Source organism: Channa argus, chromosome 2, assembly GCF_033026475.1.
Source record: "Channa argus isolate prfri chromosome 2, Channa argus male v1.0, whole genome shotgun sequence".
Taxonomy (NCBI): Eukaryota; Metazoa; Chordata; class Actinopteri; order Anabantiformes; family Channidae; genus Channa; species Channa argus.
In genome coordinates this window covers 7,486,252-7,509,693 of record NC_090198.1, presented here as the reverse complement: position 1 = coordinate 7,509,693, position 23,442 = coordinate 7,486,252, and the positions used below count along the sequence as shown (strand labels likewise).

Genomic DNA, 23,442 nt, shown 5'->3' with positions numbered 1-23,442 from the left:
TTTTCATAAATATTGCTTATAAAAAGCTAAATTCTAAAAAAAAAGTTCAATGCCTTTCTGTTTAATACTTGGTTTTAAGCTTCTGATGCCAACAAATTGGAACTTATCATGGGAAGTCTGATATATCAGATTCAAATAAAACATCCCAGCAATATATTTTACGTTCACTTATATGTGTGGACTTATAGCACAAAATCATATTGCCAGACCTAATGTCACTGCTCTGTGTCGTAAAAATTACGTGCATTCATTTTCCGGTCTGTTCATCAGTCATGGACATCACGCACACACACACCTGCATAGTAAAGAGACCACAGAGGAGCAGACAGGGAAAATGTGCACTTCAGTTAACTTCATACGAAATTCTTCCTACAGGATTGTGCTGAAGAGTGATCATATTTATATGTATTTTAGAATCTAACTGCAGTGTAACAACCAGAAAAGAACATTTGATTTCTCTGATTTACGGGTTTGTTCTCTCTAACGCTGCTCCTTCTTCATTAACACGCTGTCAATCTAACACTGCTCTTGCTCTCACTGAGCTGGGGAGGAGGGGTATTTAAATGATGCTTTTAAGGTCAGCAATGAACAAATTATATGGCCTTAAGTCAACAATGTTTATCTCCAGGGAAAGGCTGGTTCTTTAAAAAATGTAAAAAAAAAGGAATAGATGCTGAACAGGCAGTGAAATTTGGGCACAGCGTTAACAAGAACAGCTCTAGGGTCATTTTGTATCTACCTGTGAGTTGTTTAAGAGAACTGGAATGCTTGCGAATGTAACGTTGCTAGGTTTAAAAATAAATTTTGGCCTGTTATGTAGCCATGGCAGGGGGTCTGTTGGTGTGGCTGCCTGCCTGTACTATTGTAGGGGAAACGCTGCAAACTATTTTCATTATGACAATCAAAGTTTGTTCAGTGCAGTAGTAAAATTTTCCTTTATAGTTCTTTTCAGTTTTATACCCTAAAACATGCTAATTCATTCATCAAAAGTATTATTGTTTTGTAAGGTTGAATGATTATGTCATTAAGAAATTTCTAACTATTATTGGTGTCTGCTTTTGTTGACAGGATTCATCATATATTGTAGCATTCTGAGTTTAAGGAAAAAAGCGGCCAGACCATGTCCACACTGTTTGACAATGATGTTAGCTCTGACTCTTAGTGAGGCCTTAGTGGCCTTTTTTCTGTCCAAACACACTCATGTCAACATATCAGAAAGCAGCAGATTTGGTTCCTTCAGGCACTGAATGGCAGTGTTTTCTATTGTGTTCATGGAACAATGGAGGTATCTTGCAAACATTACCACGAGCCTAGCTTAGCACTTTCTGCAGCATTTGGACAGTTGAGGGCAAATTGAAAGTTGTGGTTAGCCAGTATGTTCCAAGGGAATCCAGAGGGATGGGAAAACATTGCATAACCTGAAAGCCTTTAGTACCTCTCCACAACATTCGACTTTGTCAAACCCTAATCTACATATGCTGCATTGCTGTCTCTGAGGTTTGTAATGGCAAGCGAATGTATATGTTTTGTTTGTAGTTGTCAGGTACAGTATTATAGCTAACGATGCCTTTTGAGTGACTTGTGAGGTCAAATTCCTCTCCTCTCTTTATAGTGAAACATTAAACTGCAGGGGAAAAACAGCATTTCAGTAAGTGCCCCAAAACACAACTTAAAGTCTAAATGGACCCCTTTTATGCCATTTAAGCTCTCTACTTATCTGCTGCAGAGTAGTTTTTGCTTAAGTCAAAATGAAGATGCCACAAGCTGAAAACAGCTACCGCATAGCAAGCTCGCTCACAGCCAGGCGTGCAGAGACGTGGCTGCTTTACAACTTACAGCTCTCTCGTTATGTACTGGTAATTACATTTCCCTCATGAAGTCACTTGCAGCCTTGCTGGTGACCTCAGCAGCCCGAGCCTTGCAGCTAAGGCAATCCACCCAGGATTACGCAAGCAGATCTGACTGACTGGAGGTTGTCTCCCTTTTACAGCCCTGTGTATGAACAAAAACACTGCATATATTTTTACCTTCAATACTTAGAGCAAATGCAATAGGTGGAGTAGTTTTCTTGGAAAGTGCAATGACTAGGAGTGGTCTTTAGCCAGAGTACTGTATTACAGATTGCATTTTACTACTGGGAGGGTATGCGTTATCTTATTTAAGTTTCTACAACTTTTGGAACTTTTAAACATTTAATTGCTATTTTATTACTTTACAGCACCTATATAGGTGCCATGATTGGCTGCTAATAGGTTAGAATTGACTAATATAACCACACTCAATGTTTTAAAACCTTTTTTTTTAAGAGCAGCATTGTGTTCTCTTGGCCAATCCCATTACAGACCCTGTGGGATGATCTAAGTGTTTATTTCACTGCAGGGCGGTCACAGACACACACACGAATAAAGAGACTGAGTGTGTCCAGCCGGTTTCCACAGATGCTCTGGTAGTTTGCAATCTTCCAAGTCTGAACACACACACTCTGACACTGAGAATTCACCCCAGCCACAAACCTCCAACCCTTCAGAGGATTGTGGAGCAACTGCTGCACTTGATATGCCATCTTCATGCCAAGGTGAGTCACACCACCCTACCCTTTTAGCACTCTTTCTACACACGGCTTCATCCAGGAGGTCTGCTGCTGCTAAACATTGTGGGATTGTTTGCCTTTTCACTGCCCTCATTTTTTTTAACCTTCAAGCTCAGTTTGTTTAACCAGTGGAACACCTTATGCAATCAACGAGTTGGTGATTGATAAGAAATAGAGAGCAGCTCTGCTAGTTTCTCTGAGGAAAAAGCTAATGTATATTCCACTCCTTCTTTCCACAGGAGGTTTCTGTGCTCGAGCTGCAGTTTGATTCTCTGCACACTGCTGCTGAATGTTGTGATGGTGTAGAAACAGAGATAACATGTCTCAAGCTACTACAGCAGCCTGCTACAGCATCAGAGTGCCTGGACTGTAAAGGGAGCTGGATAGAAAACGGCCCTGTGGAATGCAACAGTACTGTTGATTGTGGACATGGTGAGACTGGGAATGCAGAGAAAGACTGGCGTTTGTCTCCAGTGTTAGAAGTACACCCCCAGAAGCATGGCCTCAATCCCCCAGAGGACCGGGTGTGTCTCAGTTCAAACACTGGGAGAGATTACTGTCAAACAGAGAAGGAGGGAAAGGAGCCGCCTGTTGTTTCCACCCAGAGTTTGAAGTTGCATGACAGGAGTGAACTAGCAACAAGCGAGGCTGAAGTGGCAAGCCTCACTGTTGGAATCCTACCACCAGAAGCCTCTAGTAAACAGGCAGAGGAAACTGATAGAGGAGACGCTGTGATCGGGGAAGGACAGGAGGCCACTAAGGCAGAGGACAGATCTGTGCAGGAAGCAGAGGAGAGCACGGCTAAGGATGAGGATACAAACTCGGACACAACAGATCTAATAACACACAGTGGAGATACAAAAGCTTTAGTAATGGGACAGACTCCGTCATCAGAAGGCTTGGAAGCTTCAGACATCTCTGATTTTAAAATGAAGGACTGCTCCCAGGAAGGAAGAAATGTTGGGAATGAAGACATGAAACTTAGTGACGAGGTTATTGATGGACTCTGTTTAGATAAGGAGAAAGAAGAGAGTGAAGGGTTAACCCCAGGGGACCTCCCTAACCCATCGCTGAATGATGTAATTGAGGAGCTTGAATCTGCTGTTCCTCATCTCTTGATGGAAAGCCTCCACGAGGGGGGACCTCCACCAGACAAAAACAGCCAAGAACAAAACCAGGAAACAGCTGGTAGGGATTACACTACAGAGCAGCAGAGAGGCTTGGCTCCAGAAACTGGCTGTCATTCTGTGAATTGTACTGAAACAGTGAGCAGTAAGGAAATGGAAAGTAAAGACCTAGCTAAACCTTCTGGACACATTAATGAACATATTGATGAACTTGACAGTACATCTGATTGTCAGTCTACGAGTAACTTAATGGATGATACACGGACCGATGAAGTGATCTGTGGGTCATCGCCTGAAGATTTCCTCAGTTTTGGTATCTCGCACACTGATCTAGATTCAGCCATGGCCCACAGCCTCTCCAGTGATGAGGACGGCAGTTTCAGGTCTGTGGGAAGCTCCACAACAGAGCTATTCAGCCAACCTCAGGACACTTCCACTGCAGAGGAAAGGGTTAAATTTCAGGTAGATGAGCTACACTCAGCAGGCTTCAAGACGGAAGAACAACATGATGTGGAAACAGGTGAGGCTGGTGAACATTCAATAAAAGAGGACATAGGGCTCTCCTTGGACTCAGCCAACATCAGTGCCCTGACAGATTGCAACCAAATTGGAACTGAGCCTGAGTCACAACTGTCACCTAGCCTACAGAAGTTGGAGGCTTTGAATCCTGAGGGGACAGGAGAGAAACTCACCCCAGAACTCTCCATCAAGAATTTGTCATTGGGTGCAGCATTTTTAGAGAATGAGAAACCTTCAACAGTGGAATCCAATCAACATGAGAGTAGTAGTAACGATGGCTCTGACCAGAATGAGCAGACTGAGCATTCAGCCTCAGAGTCTACCAGCAAAGGTGTGTTTGAACCTAGTTTATCTGTTGGAGAGGAGGACAAAGTGACGGACCTAGATGGAGAACACCAGCCCAAAGAGGCCAGTGTGGTGGCATCAGCAGAGGAGAGTGGGAATGTTCTAGTTGTACTACACCAAGATAAGCAGGAGAAAGCAGAGTTGACAGCAGATGAAAGGTCACCTGGTGAAGGATTAGGACACTTGGAAAACCAGATCAGTTTGTCCTTATCACAAATCAGTCCAGGTTCAGATAATGCAGAAGTGCAACCACCTTCTCTAAACAATGAAGCATCCAGTGAACGTGTTTTTGAGAATGACACAGAGAATAATCCAAAGACTGTGGATGGAGTTGTAGAAACCCACAGGGAAAACCAAGGTGAGCGAGCACTTTTTTAAATTATTTTATTTTTAGTCCCAGTTCTTGATTATTCTAATGCCACTCACTGATATGCATCACAGGGAAATTCCTATTTCTAAAGATATATACTAAATGAGATTAAGGCCTAAATTTAATATAACTCATCTTTTATTGGGCTCATAGTAGTTTTTGGCATTTTGTTTAACATCCTGATGCGAAATATCACTGTTGACAAGACATGTTTTACTTTTTTAGACTAATTTCTTAAGAGGATTGTGTTAATTCTTTATGATTCAGTTTTTTTCCCTAAAGTGATTTTTTTTTTTTTTTTTTTTAAATTGGAAATCACTTTCATTAGAATATGACCATAACACAATAATCATGCAAAATCAGTTCATGATGACACACTGGGATGCATTTCATGAAATATTACATAATAGGTAAATTGGTGCCATTTTATGTCCCTAAGCCACAAATAATTTGCACTTCCTTTTTATATTAACATGTTCTGTGGTAGTCGGTGTTCCATGCACATGTGCATATTCTGGCTTACAGCACTATATGTCAGCAGGCATAGTCACATTACCAGTGCATGTGACAAAGTCTCAGAGGAGTGGGTTCTTCAAAACAAACATACACAAGCCCATTGACGTGAGTATGGAGCAGGAAGTGAGACCGGCAGTGTCTCCCTTCTCCAAGTGAACTTCTAGCACTCCTCTGTCAGCAATTATCACTCATCAGGAATAGTTGTACTGGAACCAAGTCCAATAAAGGATGGTCAAGGGCAAGGCTGGTGCCGTGCGTCACATAGGGAGTAGGGTGTCATTATGAAGGAGAGGATATAATTACACCCTGACAGTAGCCTAGCATCAGGTAACATGGTGAGGCAAGTAGAAACAAGCTTTCTCTAGTTTCATCATTTTCCCATAGATGCCAAAATTAAATATGATTGTAATGAATGCTTAAAAACAAAATTATTTATTATTTAATAAATATACATTCAAATGGCTATTTGGCTTTCAGAAAATGTAAAATAGGAACTGACAACAAGCTGCCAAATCATTATTGTATACAGATGCTTCTCATTGAGTCTGCTGTTGCCATTGTCAAGTCTCATTTCCTTTCACTCGAAACACTTTTTATTGATTCCTATATTTGGAGGATTTTTCATTTTACTGATTGCATTGTGTTATGTGCATTTCTCCAGAGGTGGAAGTCATCAAGTCTGAAGACACTGTAATTGGTGCAGGGGAGGAAGAAAATGGCTCAGCAGAGGAAACTGACTTCACCATGGTAAGATTGAAGTGGTTGTCAGTCTGGTGCTCTGTTTTGTTGTAGACGCAAGTTTGATTAACAAACACGAGTCCAAGATGAGTCACTGTTTGCCAAAGCATTGAAACACCCAAAGTAACCTTTGGTAGTTCAGAGTTGTGAACAAACAGGCAGCTAAGCTCAGTTCCTTTAGGTGTTATACTAAAGTGGAGTATACCCACTTCACAGGAATAGCTACCACTAATTGCTGCATGAGCCCTTGTTAATGTTGTTAGTTTCACCTGTGCTTTTACTACTGTTCCAGGTCTGCCTTGCTCTAATGCTGTCAAATGTTATGTTAGCTGTACTTGGAGAATGACAGGTCATTATGGCAGAAGAAATGGCAAAGAAGTTTTTCTGCTGCTGAAACAATGATAATTGTTAGTATCTTATGAAAAGTTAAACTCTTTCTAAAAAAAAACAAAACAATTTGTCAGGACGATCCAGGAATTGCAAATTACCTCCATTATTGAAAAGTACTATTGGGGAGAGTGGAAGACAGGATTTGCTTTTGAGCAGGTTGATGTGCCATCTAGAGATTTGCAGTGGGTACAGGAAGAAAGCTGTCTGGAATGTTTTCCCCACTGAGTAAGAGATTGAGATTTGCAGCTTTTTTTTGTGCTTTCTGTACTTTCGGTTTGTGCATTCATTCAACAAGGAATATATTACCTGTTGGAATGTCTTAAAGTATGACCTCTATATTTGCTTTTATAATGAAATCCATCCTGTGGATCTATGCATTTATTCTCAGCCACTGAGCGCAGTAGACGAGACTTTCCTCTGAAATGTTGCTGACTGACAGATTCTTTAGCAGCCATAGACTGGAGTGGCTCTGCTTATTCCTGGGTTGCGGTCTGGGTCGATGGTGTGTTCTCAATGCCAGATGTTTCACATACACACAGTGTGCAGGACAATGGGGTTGCCAGCAGAGGGTGATGTAGCATCAGTGGAGTCACTGGAGCTTGTCCTTTTGACCAGAGAGAAAATTTAATGACCTGTTATTTGATCCTCTTGATCCTTGAAATCTCTTGTAATTTTTATGATGAGCAGACAATTTGGAGGCATGCTGCTGAACAAACTGTGGTAGGAGCTAAGGTAAAGAATGGCTTCTTCACATAGTGGACATTCATCTACTATGTGACTGCATCTTTAGACTTTTACTTCATACACAGTTTGAACTGTAGTAATATTATTAGATAAAGCGTGTGAAAGATGCAATAGTGAATTCTAATTAGTGCCAGAGATTTATCTTGGGAGGGGGCTATATGTTACAGGTTTGGCCAGGCCCAACTGATGAGCTACGTAGACAGAGCTTGTAGTTATGGAAACAATAGGATATTTTTACAGCGCCTCTAGATAATTAGATGGATCTCACATCTCCTGCTTGTGCTCTTGATTTCCTCACTAGCACTGCTTAGTTCTCAAGTGCTGCTCAATCAAGACAGATGTAGTGAGAATATAGAGGAATCCTTGCAAGATTGTCTTTGAATAGGTTACCATTTTCTGGAAATTTCTAAAGTGGTATCTAGTGGTTGAACTTTTTAGTTAAATGTTCACTTATTAATGACTCAGCGTGAAAAGTGACCAGACAGAGCTACTTTTCTTACACAGAGAGAGTAATGTGCATTGACCTTTTAATGTTACCTTGTGTGTATCTCTGTGCTTATAGGTGATTCCATCTGCTTTGAGTGTTATCATGCCATTGAAAGGCAAGTTATCAGTTATGACCACCCGTCGTTATGGTACTGGCATAATTATTATAAGGCTAGGTTAGCAAATATATAGCTGACAAAACACAGTACTTTTAGATGAAAAAGTTTGTGTCCCATTTGATACTGTTACTCAATGTTGTTACTTTAGAAAATGCTGTTTATGTATTTCAAAAAAACCCACAACCTTTTCACTAAGCCTAACATTCTTGGTTTTGTGCCTAAATATACGCACAAGCATGCATTTGGTGCATAATATGCCCCAATAATGACCTACTGAGCTTACTAGCATGTGAACGGTTACTTTGTGGACTATATCGATGGTGCTGATAACAACACAGGATGGTGTGATAACATGTGAACCAGGTATGGATTTCACTGAGAATGTGAAAAGCGTAATACATGCTAGAAGGTTGTTTGACTCTAATGTTCCCATCATACAGCAGTTTATAAACTTTGAATATAAACTTTCATTATAATGTATTTTCTTTCCAAACACTGGTTCATTTGGTTGAACAGAGTGATTTGAGAGTTTACCCTGAACTATAAAACACCTGGTACTATGTGGGAGGTTAGAGTTTGGATTAGGGGGAAGTCTGATTTTTGTTTGTGGCAGCTGGGGTTTATGCCTTTTGATAAAAGGACAAAGATAGGTTATAGAAATTAAGAGCTAGAATATTCTGAGGATTTTATTTCTTTTTGATGTTGATATAATGTCACGGAAAGCCATTTGAATGTTCTTTCATTTCTTTTCTTTCTTTTGCCCAAATTAGACATAGTCTGTGTAACAGTGATGCATACTGTATGTTTTAGCACATGTACTTGTGTGGAACACCTCAATGTACACACACAGTAACACAGGTTTATACACAAACCTTGATGTAATGTGTAATTGCCGACAGTTAAATTTTTAATATGTAACAGATCCAGAGCTCAGTTGGTAGTGTTGTTGTCTACAAACCATAGGGTCAGTGGTTCGACTCCCGGTTGTTAAAGTCCTTAAACAAGACAATACACCCCAAGTTGCCAATGGTTTTTGATACTTACTTGTAAGTCACTTTGGATAAAAGTCAGGTGAAGGTCTGCTAGATGACTAATTGTTGAAATTGGAAAAATGTTTCCATATAGAGTTTTGTAAGAATGGATACAGCAATTATAATCTCGTTCATTTTACGTAATTAAAAGAATACAATCTGCTCTCGTGAATAACCGCTAGATGAATATTGCATTAAGACTTACACCTTTCCCATAACAGCACTCCCAAGTTTTTCCAACACGGTGACTGACCATATCCAGTAAATGTCGGCACCATCTGAAAACGGTCTTATCTGATTTGTGATATTGGCTATATAATTCAAATTTGATCACTCATAGATGTTTTCATTCATAGATCTTCCAGCAGGGGGCGTCGAATTTCAACAGCATAAATTGAATGACATGGCATAGATTGGATCACATTAGCTGAAGTAACAATGTAGTACTTTGAATGACTGATTCACAGAAGAAGAGAGAGGCTTTCACTGGCAAATTGAGAGAGAGTGAGATAATGCAGAAAGAGAGCAAGGGCGTCAGTCTGGTAGAGACCAGAGAGAAGTTGAGAGGCGGCAGAGGAAAAGAAAAGGGAGGGAAGATGAGAAGGAGGGAGGGAGCTGGAGTCTAGTAGAATGTTGCGTCTCTGGCCAGATGTGAAGCTAAGCAGACAGCTTCAGCTCCCCTCTACAGTTTTTCTCCTGGATTTTTACCTTTTATTCAGTAAATCTGTTCCGGATATTTTAAAGGAAAATGTACGAACGGCACAAACGGAGGTACAGTCTCTGTGCCAAAGGAGAGAGAGCTGTAGACGTGGTTTTGATAAAGGTAGGCTTCCTATCTGCCATTTCATAAAAACTTGGTTGGTGTGACAACTAATGACTAGTGACTGCTAATGCTACACTAATGAGTCAGTTGAACAGAAGTTTTGAAAATGTTAAGTGCTTAAAACTGAGGAAAGGAAAAGGAAGAATGGAAATGGAATGGAATGGAAATGGAACAATAAAAGCATTGTAAGGAATATAAAAGCAGAACTGAAATCATAAAACAAAATAATTAAAACAAGTTCAAATCCAACTAATGACTTTAAAGTAAACCTATTGAACGGACTTTACTTATTTAGTAGTGTAAATGCCTGATCACACTTGTTCTTCAAAGCTCTCCAGAAAAAGAACCTTTGGAAACATAATCATAACTCTCACAAAGTGCTTCCAAGTGTGATCATGCCCTTGTAAACCTTTAGTGGTCTGCCAGGGATGTTGTGACGGGCTTTTGCTGTGTTGCACCCTGGGAGATGATTGCATGGTTTAGTGGCCCTTCAGATACCGAGTACTGGTTATTTTGGAGTTGAGTGTGGTTTCCGGACATGCTGCATGGGTATGCTGTATATAACGCCAAGATAGATGCCCGCACTGTGTATGAAACTTAATGAGCCTCAGACAGTTCAAGGTCTTTCTGGGGTTGTTTGGTCAGGACAGTGAGTACTAGACTGACATAACTATAAAGCTAAAACAGAATATAGCCTAGGACATCGCTCCACAGTGGAATGTGTTCCGCATGTTGATTTGGCATGAGTTTTTACGCCAGATGCCCTTCCTGTCGCAACCTCCCCATTTTTTCCAGGCTCGAGACCAGCACTAAGGTGGCCCTTGGTGGCTGGACAGGGCCACCTGTGGCCTTTTGCATCCCAACCCAGTGCTCCGCCACAGAGCCACCAGGCCCTCTCCTTGCTAGCAGTGTTAAATCTATGATAAAATGTCTGAGTTTCTGCTTGTTGTGCTCATTGTCTTTGTGTTTTTGGTCTAACTTAACTGAGATACTATAGGCATTTGACATGTCCTATGTCATGTCATACTGTCTGCTGAATGTGACATCCAGACTTGAAAGTACCAAGAGGAAAATATGTATGAAGTGGATTGCTCTGGTGTATGTAACACCTCTCTTTAGTCTATTGTCACTTTCTAAACTTGTTCCTGATGTCAGCTGCACTTTTTTTTCCCTCCTGAAGGGTGAATTAGCAAGTGTGTGTGTGTGTGCAGAAAAGGGAGAGGGGAGAGAGAGAGAGAGACAAGAGAGTGCTATGATGGTGTGGGAAAAAAGCAGCTTCGGGCAAACTGTTTCCTCTGGACTGAGATGGAAACAGGCATTTGGCCAAATGACTTCATTCCAACCAGCGTTTCACATCCCAGCATCTCTTCTGGCCTGGAGTCACAAAACAAAACGTCACACTTTTTACTAAGTACGGTCACTGGGGATAAGCCTTAATACTAACTAACTACAGTATGAGCAAAAACTTCTAGTTTAGCAGATGAATTGTCAAATAGGGAGAAATTAATAAGTTGATACCCATGACCTCTGACCTCTTTGCGAAGAAATGTTAGAAAAAAGCATTTCAGTAGAGATAGGACTTCATAGTTTGTCAAAACAAAGTCGTGTGCAGCTCATTGTCTGATAGGTGATGTGTTTGGTTGTGTTTGCAAAGTTAAATTCACAGCACTTCCTAGGGACAACAGAGAATAGCCTTCCCCTCAGGTTTGCTGCCAGCCATCCTTCAGGATCAAACAGCGTCTGCATACCTGGCTGGAAACAGTCATTCACTAAGCCATGGCATCCTTGAATAGTGCAGAACCTCTATAGCTGGCTGTCTGCCTGAAACATGGCAGTGGTCCAAGTCCTGTCTGCCCGAGCATACACTCACACACACACCAACTGACTATTATTTTTAAACCTGATGTGTTTTTACTGGGTACAGTTTAGATTCCCTCGGCACTACAAATATGCACTGGGCTGTTCTGAATACAGGATACATGCTTTCAGAGTGGGGATCAGTTCCAGTTGTAGACCTGCTAACTGGCTGGAACACTAGTTTTATGAATGTGTGGAATGACTGGCTGCCTAACTCGTTAACGCTTCCCGATTTGTACTGGACAAAACATATTCACCACCTCACTTCTAGTGATCCGTCTAACCATAGATGGGTTTTTATTTAGTCCAGACTGAGCTGTGTTCTTTCACTTTTTAAACCACTGCCATTGATCCTTTCATAAAATAATAAAAACTCAAAAGTATAAATAACATAACTTGCATGATTAGCAGCTACTTCAACATATGTGCACTCCCTAAGACATATATCCACTTCATATCCCTTCATGCCTAAGAGTTCTGTCCATTGTGTAATCGCTGCTAAAACATAGTGGGTAAACAATCTATTAAAACACTTAAATCTGCTGTTTCCTTTACATTGGACTGATCTTCATTTTATTCCAAAACCTCTGTTTTGGTTTAACGTTTTGCTGTCACTGTTCTAAGGTCATGCCATGTAGCCTTTTCTAATTTGTTGCAATGCTTGGCAATCATTTTATTTTTGAACAGAACCTGTGCATGCATTTGTGTGTGTGTGTTGGTGTGAGTCTTGGTGTGCGTGCATGTGTTTGTGTTTGTCTGTGTAGTGGCGCCCTCTGTGACCAGCTAATCTTTCCTCGTCAGCGTGTTTGTTCTCTCTCTGCAGGCTCTGTTTGATATCTGAACACAGCTGTGAGAAAAAAGAAAAGCCTGTGTGTGTGGGGAATTTTTGGTGTGCATGTGAGTTTTGATGAGTGGGAGGGAGGAAAGTAGCACAAGTAAGTGTTTGTAGTGTCTGTGCACACATGCAACGCTGGCTCATGGCTGATGTAAATGGAAGTACACAGTGCCAGTTGGTATGGAAGTGCTTGTCACTGTGTTTATAGAAATGCAAACATGTATGGTCACAGTTGATACTTTGACACACACCCATGCCCACACACTCACCACTCCCAGGCCTAGAAAACAGAGCCTAGTGTCTATTTGGATCTCATAAGGCTTGTAAGTAGCTTGCACTGGGACAGTTGAGGGTTAGTTGTTTAGAAATTGAGCTCAGCCTTTTCACCCAGAAAGCATTCTAGCAGGGTCGACCTCGCTCTTTGGTTGGGACCAACTAATCCTTGTCCGTCTTTTAACTTTGATTTTCTGTTTTTAACCTCCTGACTTGTCCCTTTTTAAAAAAAATAAAATAAAAAATTTTATCTCTGTTCTCTATTTTCTCAATAACGTCAGGTGTAAGGGCTGCAGTTTAGTTTGAACTTATTTTTTTAACAGCTTCTGTTTGTGGGTCAACACTTTCAATTCTGCTTTACAACAAGAAGCTAATTGCAAACGTAATCCCACTCAAAGGCTATTGCCTAAAAGATGCTTAAGATAAAAAACAAAAAACGAATTACTTCATTTATATAGTTCAATTAGAACCGGACTATGTTGACATTGTCTACAGTATCTCTGCTAAACTTCTCACTTCTAATTAGAGATAGTAGTGTCAATGCCAATATTTCTCATTTTTACAGAAACAAGGTTAATTGCATTAATGAACCAGAAGTTTGTTTACACCCACTGGTACAATAAGTAAATGCTACTTACAGGCTCCATGTAGTGACTGGCTGAGTAGACTTGGCGTTTATTTGGTGGAACAGCATCTGTGTTTAGTTTCTCTATTTCCTCTTTCAGATTTAGAGTTTTGGCCTTTGTCAAGGTATCTGTTTATACTGTTTTGTATATCGTTTCCTCAGAAACGACCCTACACAGTCAATTTTAAAGTATCATGGATTTTTTATTTTTATTGTATTTTTTTTTTACAACAACAAAAACACATCACTTGGTGTGGGACAAAAGACGTACTAGACAGAATACAGTAGTGTGTTTACATTTGTCTCATTTGTATATTGTGTGAAGGTGTTCTGTGTCCTGGAGGTAAAGCGGGTAAAGGGCAAGCATGGGGGGGGAGGGATGATAGAAAGTTAAGTTGATAGATATATTAAAACCAGCAGTGATTCCAGATAGGGTCTCCCTAGCATTCCCCTTTCGTAGGTCTGCTACTTACTATTGCTGAATGTGAGTTACTGACTGACAAACACAGTTTGGAGTCGGTCCCCAGTCTAGCAGATGAAGACCGACCTGATCTATTCTATACAGCTTATAAATCCTTAGGAGGGGGCTTCTTTATGAGAGGTTAATAGTCAAGTGATAAAAGACAGTGTTAAAGCCTGTTGATCTGAGTCCAATTTAACCTGAGGTATCTGATGTGAGAGTTAAAAGGGTAGAATTAAGGAAAGGAGGAGACAAGATGGTAAGAAAGAAAGGAAAACAAATCATTAAAGGAGAACAGACCATAGACATCTTAAATGTGCTGTTATCTATACTTCATCACAGTAGCTTAAGACCTTACTTAACTGCTTAAAAAGTAAAGTTTTCAACTAACAAGGCTTTTGTAATACATGGCTCAGCTGAATTTCTTGGGCTTTGTTAATAGATTATTAATCTGTTATTAGTTTACTTGGTGTGTATGAAGGGCACATTCAATGTCAAAGCTCATCGTATTTATCTCCATCTCATTGATGGAGTTCATTAAAACATAATAAGCTTCTGAATGAGGCTCTGTTAGCTTCACATTCAGAGCTGTCAGTCAAGTCTGCACAGCTTCGGGCCAAATTGATGCTTTTGTGTTGCCTGCGAAGTGGCGGTGGGTGTCTGTGGCTTTTGTAGCTTCAAATCATCTTTCACCCTCTCTTTTCTCTCTTAACACATGCACAAACAGCTGTTTTTAGAAAAATAAAAAAAATTGACCACAGAGAAAGCAGAGACCTAGTGTTGTGTGAATACAGCCAACCACAGATCTTTTTATCAGCATTGTGTGTGTGTGTATGGGTCAATATATTTGAGTTATTGTCAGTGTGGCTGTGTTCTGAAAGCTGCAAATGGCGCAAAGTTAGCTCTTTCCAAACATGTTCTCTAGGAGGATGCAGCTGCAGCGTAGCCACTTAAATCTGAATGAATGCACTTAAGCCTTCTTTTATAGTTTCTCATAGTTGCCTCCCACCCTGTGTACTGAGTACCACTTCCCTAACAGACACGCTGGTCTGCATCATAATTTTTTTGTGGGTGACGATCACATGTTGCTGAGACTCATTCAGTGTCTTCCTGTTTCTTTGTAGATCCACCGAGACAGAGAGGCGTCGTTCCATCAACCCTGCAAAACTGAACACTCAGGTAAGCCAACCTTAGCTACTAATGTGAACTTTGTACTTTATTTGTTTATGTTTAAGAGGATTTATGTATGTTGCAATAAGCCACAAGGTTGCCTTCCAGTCGGGGATAAATGTGTTAGAATGGGTCATTTATACATGATAGTTTATGCTAAAAGACGATGTAACTGTTTTTCTGTGTAGCCAGTTTGGTTGAAGTGAAAGCAAATGGATGTTTGGGACTTTTAAACAGTGCGATTAGTTTCACTCACACAAAGTAAATTGAAACTGAGACAATCTCACCTAATTTAGCTGGTCTGAAATGATGCCTTATAACCTCTCACGGTACTTCTCTTTAATGTATTGAACCATTTGGCCTGTTGCAGGCAATAGTATTTCAGGTCATCCCCTGTATCTTGGATTGTTTAGAGTTGTGTGTTAAATAGTAGATTGGTTGGTTGATAAATTCTTTACCTATCGTACATGTCTACGGTAGACTATAATGTTAGTTGAAGTTATTGAACAGTGGCGTATGTGCACACAGATGAAGCAAAGTAACACATTTGGCCAAACTGGCCAAACTCTCCATAGCAGAACATACAGAGAAGCAGAATTTTGTATGAAAGTGTGTGTAACTAAGGCCAAAATAGTGAGATTGTTTGAATAGCCGGACTATGTATATGTACAGCAAACACACACCGTCAGGGATAAGGGCAACATATTTTGACGGCTGCACATCGGTGAACAGTTGGTATTATTCCACTTGACCCTTTAGAGATGTTGGAAATGACCCAGTACATAAAACAGACCTAAATAATGGCAACAAGGTTTCAGAGAAAAAGCAGGTTGTACAATAGAAACCTGGTAGTAAGTGATGTTATGTTAGCTCAGTAACAGTAGCAGGTGTTTCAACTTGTGCTATCAACTAAATACTGAGGTTTACAATAAAATGTTAATGTTTTATGAATGAATTTGGACACATCTTTGATGCCATGGTTGCATTAGTTGTGGAGTCAGGTCCTTACCAAATCCTCTGTTGAACATGAATGTCTATACAGAATTTCATGACAGTCCCTCCTCTACCAGTTTTTGTTGAGGCGTTTTACTACTGGTATAGTAATAGAATGACTGACTAATCAATAGGCATTGTAGACCCTAGAGTTATGACATCTTGTGAGGCTAAAAACAGCGTCAGCTCATTTGTCATTAAAACGATAGTTTTTTTTGGCAGCTTTGAATATATTTTATTTAACATATGGGGAGTGTAAGACAAATCTTAATCTTTTTTTTCTACATCTGGTCAGCAGCCAAAAAGATATAGGGAAAAAAGGATATTTTGAATTCCATAAGACCAGTCTCAATAAAACCAACTTACAGATCGATGAGCTGGATCAGGCTGAGAACAAACTGCCTTTTATCTGTGGTGGAAAACAGATAAAGCATCAGTTTGTTAGATGGACGGGGAAATAAGAGATCCGCATGGAATAGAATTGAAGAAATTCAAAGTGGAAAACACAATGATAGGAGGAGGAAGATAAGGGAAAAACAGGAGTGTTTAATAGTAGTAAGTAGGAGGGTATGTGGAAAAGGGTGGGTAAGGGTGGGATTTCCTCTGCAGCGATTAGGACAAGCTGACATCACTTCCTTTAGGTGTAAGTCTCTCCTAATAAACTCATCCAGCTTGTTCTGCCTCTGTCTCTCTGGTAAACTCCTCACTGACGTTAGCAACAGAAAGTATCAGCAGCCACAGTAGGAAACTAATTGGCTCCTGGTAAATTTCAACTTCATCACTCTTTCATACCAGAGGTATAGAATAGAATACAAGATATTTCTAAACCCTCTTTCACATATTAACTTTAGATAATCCCGGAGAAAAAGGCCGGGATATTCTCTGGATTCAAACTCACACCTGTAGCGCACATCAGGAGATGGTCCGTCTGAGACACGTTGTCACTTGTGAGGAAATAGTGTTTAATCTAAAGAAGGTATAATGGACATAATTCATAAAGTACGATGTTTTGTTCACAGCACATCGAAAGTCAAATATGACAGAGTTTGAGCTGTTCTCTGAAATTGTTAAGCAATTTCAATCTCTGCTCTTACTGACGGAAATTCACAATTTTCCTCATCCCTTCAGTTAGCCTTTTATTGTCATCGTTGAAATGAAATGTTTTTCTTCATCGACTGTGTTTCTTTGCTTTTGCAGCATTCTCAGGATATAGACATCATCAACTGCTGCCAGTGCTTTGACCACATCTTTTCACATTAAGATAAGCAGTGGAGCATAATTCAGTTCAAAAATTGTTGCGTACTGATCTTAAAATCGGTACATAATTTACCATTTTAATTCATCTCGTGATACCAGCAGGTCCAGGTTTTCACAGATAGTGTGAATAATTCTCAAAGATTTAGGTACTTTCTGAGGGCACATCATCTGGGAACAAATGGGTTTTGTTATGACTCTGACAGGAAGGGCACCACAGTTCATGTTTGTGATTTTGAGTAAAATTTCATGACAGCTATTTGCTATGAAATTCACTTTAATACATCCAAAGTGTCATAATTGTTTGATGGGTCTTTATGTTTAGCCCCATTTAACGCATGACATATTTTATAATGCCCAGTACACAGCTTTTTAAACACTGGCCATCTTAACTTGCTAAACTAAGATGATCCATCTTATACAATTAACATATTAGAATTGTAATTGCAATTGTAATTGCTAGCATTTAGTCTTGTTATCCTGTCAGGGGTAGTTTGCATTTCCGACACATCTAAATCCTTAGAAGACACAGAGTTAGGCTCTATACCAGGGGTCTCCAACCTTTTTGAAACTGAGAGCTACTTATTGGGTACCGATTAATGCGAAGGGCTTCCAGTTTAATACGCACTTATGAAATAACAAATTTGCCCAATTTCCCATTAATTCTGTTATTATTAATAATTAATTAAATTAATGATATTCATCTATGTGAAGACACGGATCATGTTAATGATTTCTCACAATAACTATCAAATGTGATTTTAAAAAAGAAAGGCAACAAATAAATTAGATGCTCAAGTGGCACTACGGTGAGCTATTTTTAGAACAGGCCCCCCGGCTACTCATGTCGTGCCCACGGGCACCATGTTGGTGACCCCTGCGATACTCACATGAGATTAGTAAAGAGTTGGAGTTGATCTGCTTTCAGTCAAACACTGTAAATAGATTGATGCTGGTAAAAAAAAAAAAAAAAAAAAGGCTGACACATTGACACCTTTTTTCTTTTTTATTAACCTGACCTTTGTGGTTTATGATAAACCTTGACCAGCATTCTGCAATATGGCCATAATGTGCTGAAGGAAAGCATTTAGTAGTCTCCTGGTTACATGTGGTTTGTGACTAGTGTGCTTCAGTGTCATGCTGCTGCTTTTCATACTGCTTATTTGTTATGTTGCATGATAATACATGCATCAGGGCTGAAGCACACTCCTGTTTTTCCGCAAATCATCACAGTAAACCCTTATTTATATACAGATGATACTGGGTTTGCCTTTGGTAAAAGCAAAAATACAGTAAGAAAACAAAGATCCAGTTTAAGTAGTGGTGGCTTTGCTTTAGCAACCTCTTGGACATATTGTAAGGACGTTTCGGCATTTAAAATGTTTGTGTAGTATATAGTATAGTAGTAGTTTCAAAGGTGGATGTATTTTGCTTAAATTGGCACAGTGAACAGCAGATGGTAAGGTGATAGCTGATTATAATCTGATTCAGTTTACTTTCTGTAGAGCCGGCTCTGTTTTGAAGGCTTCAACAAAAACTGCGTTGTCCAGACTTCAAAGTGGATCAATTGTAGTCGGCCCACAGTCGTTTTTCAGCCTTGTAGATTGACTGAGTGTCTGTTGTCATACAAACATATCTTTATCTGCAAAAACAGACAGGCATCCTAAGTTTTACATGCTGTGTACAGGACAAGGTAATATTAAAGTACCTGGAGAAGTGTTAAAAAAAAGAAAAAAAAAAAGCTTTATTCTGTAAGGGCTGATGGTATCTACACTTAGTGCCGTCACTTAAGTTAGCTTCAATGGTAATAAAAGGTGGAGAGAAGGGTGTTTTGTGACAGGCCTAGTGGATATTTTTTTTCATCTTTTGTTTCTTATAACCATCATTTCTTCAGACTGGGTGATTTGTTTAGATCATATCTTGTGCTGCATTCATCCAATGTTGTACATTTCTCCAACCGAAATTCTGCTAGGTTACTTTTTTGTTTCTCTCTTTTTTTTACTTATGTCATGCATTTTGACAGTAGGTTTCTGTATTGCAAACAATATTTGATTTGATTAGATACAGTGTTAACATGGCATCTAGGAGTCAGAGTGTTTTGCGATGACTGAAGTGATATAGTTGTTCCAACTACCCTGTCTGAGGTACTCTAGAAATGGAAACTTACCCCAGTGGTCTTTTTAAATAAAAGTCAAATGATAAACAGTGTTGCATATTAGTTATGATAAAGTATACAGATGACTAAGTGGGGGATTTAACTAACAACCTTATCCACCCGCTGACTCATCAGAGGGCTTTACACCTGCTCTCTCTGCATTCTGTGTGTTTGTATGTTTGAAAGGAAGGAAAGAAGGCAGCTGTCAAAGCTCACAGTTCCCTGCTAGTTTTGTTGAACAGGTGTGAGGGTGGGGGTGGAATCCGAGGAAGAAACCTCCCAGCATCCACTAGTCACAACTCCTTACCAGCAAACCAGCATGTATTCACATATATTTTACTCTTCTTTGGGTTTCTCATTTTGTTCATATACTGTATAGTGGAACAAAGAACAAATGAAGAACATAGTTTTCTTCATAGTTTTACAACAACTTCATCAAGCACCTTGGGCTAAGCTGTGGCACTTGCAATCAAAGGTCAGTGTAGTTTTGGAGTTTGAAGTGTGAACATGTCTGCCATACTGTAAAGGAAACCGCTATTGATTATGTCATATGGTGACAGTCTGTTGGACTGGTATTCGCTCAATGCTTGCATGACAAAAGAACTGCAACAATTAAATGTGTGCCTTTCTTGAGCTGAAATTCTTCCTCAAAGAGGAAAGCAGAACTAATCTTGTGCATATTATCATGTGAACACCTTTCTCTGCTGTTAGAAAACACTGCAGCTCTGCAGTGTTAAATACAATTATGGGAATTAAAACTTCTTAGCTCTTTCAAGACTTGTAAGTAGAACTTATTGATGTATTATTTTATGTGTTGTTAGAGCTTTGCAATTGAAGACGTTTCTTTTTTCTAATCAAATTATAAAATATTTGATAAGTTCATCCACATTAAAGTATCTCAGGTTGATTGTGTAATTAGTCAACTGTAAATCAACTGCTCAATTTACAGTATATGTGCAAAGAGCTTTGTTTGCAGAGGACAGATAATTGAGAACTTTTTAGGTATTTTTACATTGTCCTTTGTGTGTGTGTGTGTTAGGGCTGTGTTACTGCAGTGGTCAGTATTGTGGTTGTGAAGACTGTTGTTCCTTTCTGAAGTCTTAGGCTTAGCACAGTCTGCTTTGTGCTCCTTATGTGCTTGCACATTAGTGAGAAGTAACAACGCATATTACTGTAAAGTGAATGTGTGACCGATCACTCCCCTGATAGCACCTTCCTCCGAGCAGCTGACTGCAGCTGATTGTTGTAGCTCCAAGTTTCCACCAGCTTTAGTATTCTTAGAAAACTTCCATCTTATATCCTGACGTTATTCTTAGTCTGGGCAATTCCTGTACATGCTTATTCTGTATCTCCTTAATTTGGCAATACGCATGAAGACTTTGTCATTTCTGCTATGGGTACTATTAGTGGGAACTCAACACCTGGTCCTGGTCATTTTACTGCCTCATTTTACCAATTAGCCAGAGAATCTAGCTTCTTGAGAGATGAGCACTCATATGCATACACAAACAGTACACATATACATGCAAAAATGTCCCTTCCTCTCACTCACATGGGTATAGGAAATGTAAAATGTTCCTTAGGGATGAAGAATAACTTCCGCTTTATGGGCAGAAATAGACCACAGAAATGATGCAAAATAACAAGCCTGGTGCATGATCTCATCCAGTTGTTCTTGGCAACTGGCTAAAGTAAGCCTGCTGGTATAAATCTGTGGCTGCAATGGGTACAGTCTTCTCTTTTAGCTTTGGTGGGACATTATCTGTACATGCCCTTACATGTACAAAAGAGTTCAGCCTCATAATCTTTTTGTGTGAGAATTGTTATACTGCATAAAGACTTTAAAATTGATTTTTATTTTTCTATTAGGAGGGTTTGAATCTGCAGGTGTGTATGTTTCTGTGTGCGTAAAAATGGCTTTAATGGCTGTATCATGTCATTAATGATATATCACAATAATTCCTCCTCGTTACATTGCCATATTGCAGTTTTGACATTGTAGCTGCATGACGATGCTTGCTTTGATATGCCTCATAATGTGAGCATCTGACCTATGCCTTTATACACAACAAATATGGTGGAAGATGGAGCATCAATTTGTCATTTGGACGTGGTTTGGCAGCAAATTAGGTGTGAATCAAACCATCCCAACAAAAGGAGGAAACGTGAAATGTTCCACATTTAATAATAGGCTTTCACCATCTGTGTTTGCCCATTTTCAAGACTCCATGGTCAAAGTATGTAAGCCGTTGTCAAAATGTACTGTTGAAAAGTATCATTATTATAGCAAAATATTGTAAAATATTACGATACAGATGTGTATCCATGTCAGCTAACCCTAGTGTAGAAGCTGTAACACACCATATATGCATTGGTGTGGCTGATGTTTGTAGACAATCGGTTGCTTTGCCAGAAAATGCAGTTTGCTGCAGTGTTAACAGCATTTTCAGTTGTCGTTTTGTCCGAGATATTAATTGTTGTTCTGCCCTCAGTTTTTTAAACACAAAAGCAGGACTTGTTTGGCTCTGCAGTTAAGCACAGACGGCTCTAGTCGAGACACTTGCTCATTGATCTGCATGGTTTTTCACACCTTCTCAAATTCCCAAAACTCTCTTCTTACATGTGTAACAGACCTGCTTGTGTAGAGCAAACTTTAAAGACATAGTACAGCTGAAAGCTTATGTTGAGGAAATATTAACATGTAACTGTTATTATGTTGTAACTGAACATTTTTTGGTTTAAAAGATTTGTACTGTTATCGTTTATATATTTTTCAGATGTCCCAAAATAAATCGATTTTCAGTTAACATGTGTTTTCGGCCTGCAATATTTCCTGGTTAACACATCATTGTTGGTTCTTTCAGGATCATCACAATCTTCAGCGTTTCCCAGTTTGCCCAGTAGGATCAGCAGTACCGCGAGTTGTCCCTCCACAACTCACAGAGATTCTGGCAGCGACATAGAGAGCTTCCTGAATGTGGAACCAGGATATGACAATGTCTTCACAAAGGTCTGACCTGCTGCTATTTTATTTTTTTGTACCTGTTGTGCAGGTATTGCCACCTGTATAGTATATAAACCGGCCTTGTTACTATAACTTTGGATCGTCTATACGAGGGGAACAAATCGGTGGTTCAAATACCAGCATAAAAAATGGGGAAAAAAAAACACTTTTTACAGAACCAAACCGCAATAAATGTTAAAAAAAAAAAAAAAAAACAGAAAATACATGAACTTTTATTTAGCTGTAAATTCAGTGTTTACCAAATCCTCTATTGGCTGCAGTCCAAATATGCAGTGCAGTCACGTTGAACAGTATTAATATATTTCCTGTTTGCTACTGGAACTAGTTCTATAGGGATTATATAGTGTAGATGAAGTCTTGTCAGGCTGTGCTTGGATTTTTATTTATCAGCACCCGGAGAGTGAGATGCCAAACACGTATTAAGCATCTTTTCAAGCCGGCAGCTGTTCACTGCTGCTGGGAAAGTGCAAACTGTGGTCCCTGCTGCCACTCTGCTAGCGTTACAAGTTTGTTTGAAGCCAAATGCCCTTTGGTTAAAGTTGAAATACTTGTATGTCTCAGCTTTTGCTGTGTTGAGCACTTGAAACATTCTCATGGTAATGCTCACCATATGTGCTTTTTTTTTTTGTTGTAAACAGTGGTGAAAGAAGTCGACACATTATGAGCTGCTTAGGAGTGTACAGTATGGTGCTAAGGGTTAGGACACTGTTGACAGACAGAGATGGGCAAATGTGCTGTACAGGCCACAAGCTTTCTCTTCGGCTAAATACATTTTCAGTAAGGGAAAATCGGTGTCTCCACTGTTCTGTGGGAACACAGTTGGCAAGATATAGAATTGTATCACGAATCAGTCATGGTCCCAGTAACATGTTATTTAAGCATGAGTCATGTCCATGTGCTCTTTGAGCAGCATATTGTACTGTAACCTTACATGCTCACTAATTGTGAGGATAGGGATATGAGCATCTGAAACTCAGCTGAATCCTTCTTCTAGCTG

At 39.6% G+C, this 23,442-nt stretch overlaps 1 protein-coding gene across 10 annotated transcripts in view; it reads left to right on the top strand.

Annotated features, from left to right (window-relative positions):
* Positions 1 to 23,442, top strand: part of LOC137111107 (A-kinase anchor protein 13) — a 100,790-nt gene that overhangs the window by 40,309 nt on the left and 37,039 nt on the right. For all 10 annotated transcript variants that reach the window (XM_067495069.1, XM_067495072.1, XM_067495071.1 and 7 more), the window contains exons 7-11: positions 2,380 to 2,575; positions 2,830 to 4,939; positions 6,129 to 6,214; positions 14,973 to 15,027; positions 22,285 to 22,430. In XM_067495069.1, coding sequence (XP_067351170.1) covers positions 2,380 to 2,575; positions 2,830 to 4,939; positions 6,129 to 6,214; positions 14,973 to 15,027; positions 22,285 to 22,430 — 2,593 coding nt within the window. The remainder of the gene's footprint in view (positions 1 to 2,379; positions 2,576 to 2,829; positions 4,940 to 6,128; positions 6,215 to 14,972; positions 15,028 to 22,284; positions 22,431 to 23,442) is intronic.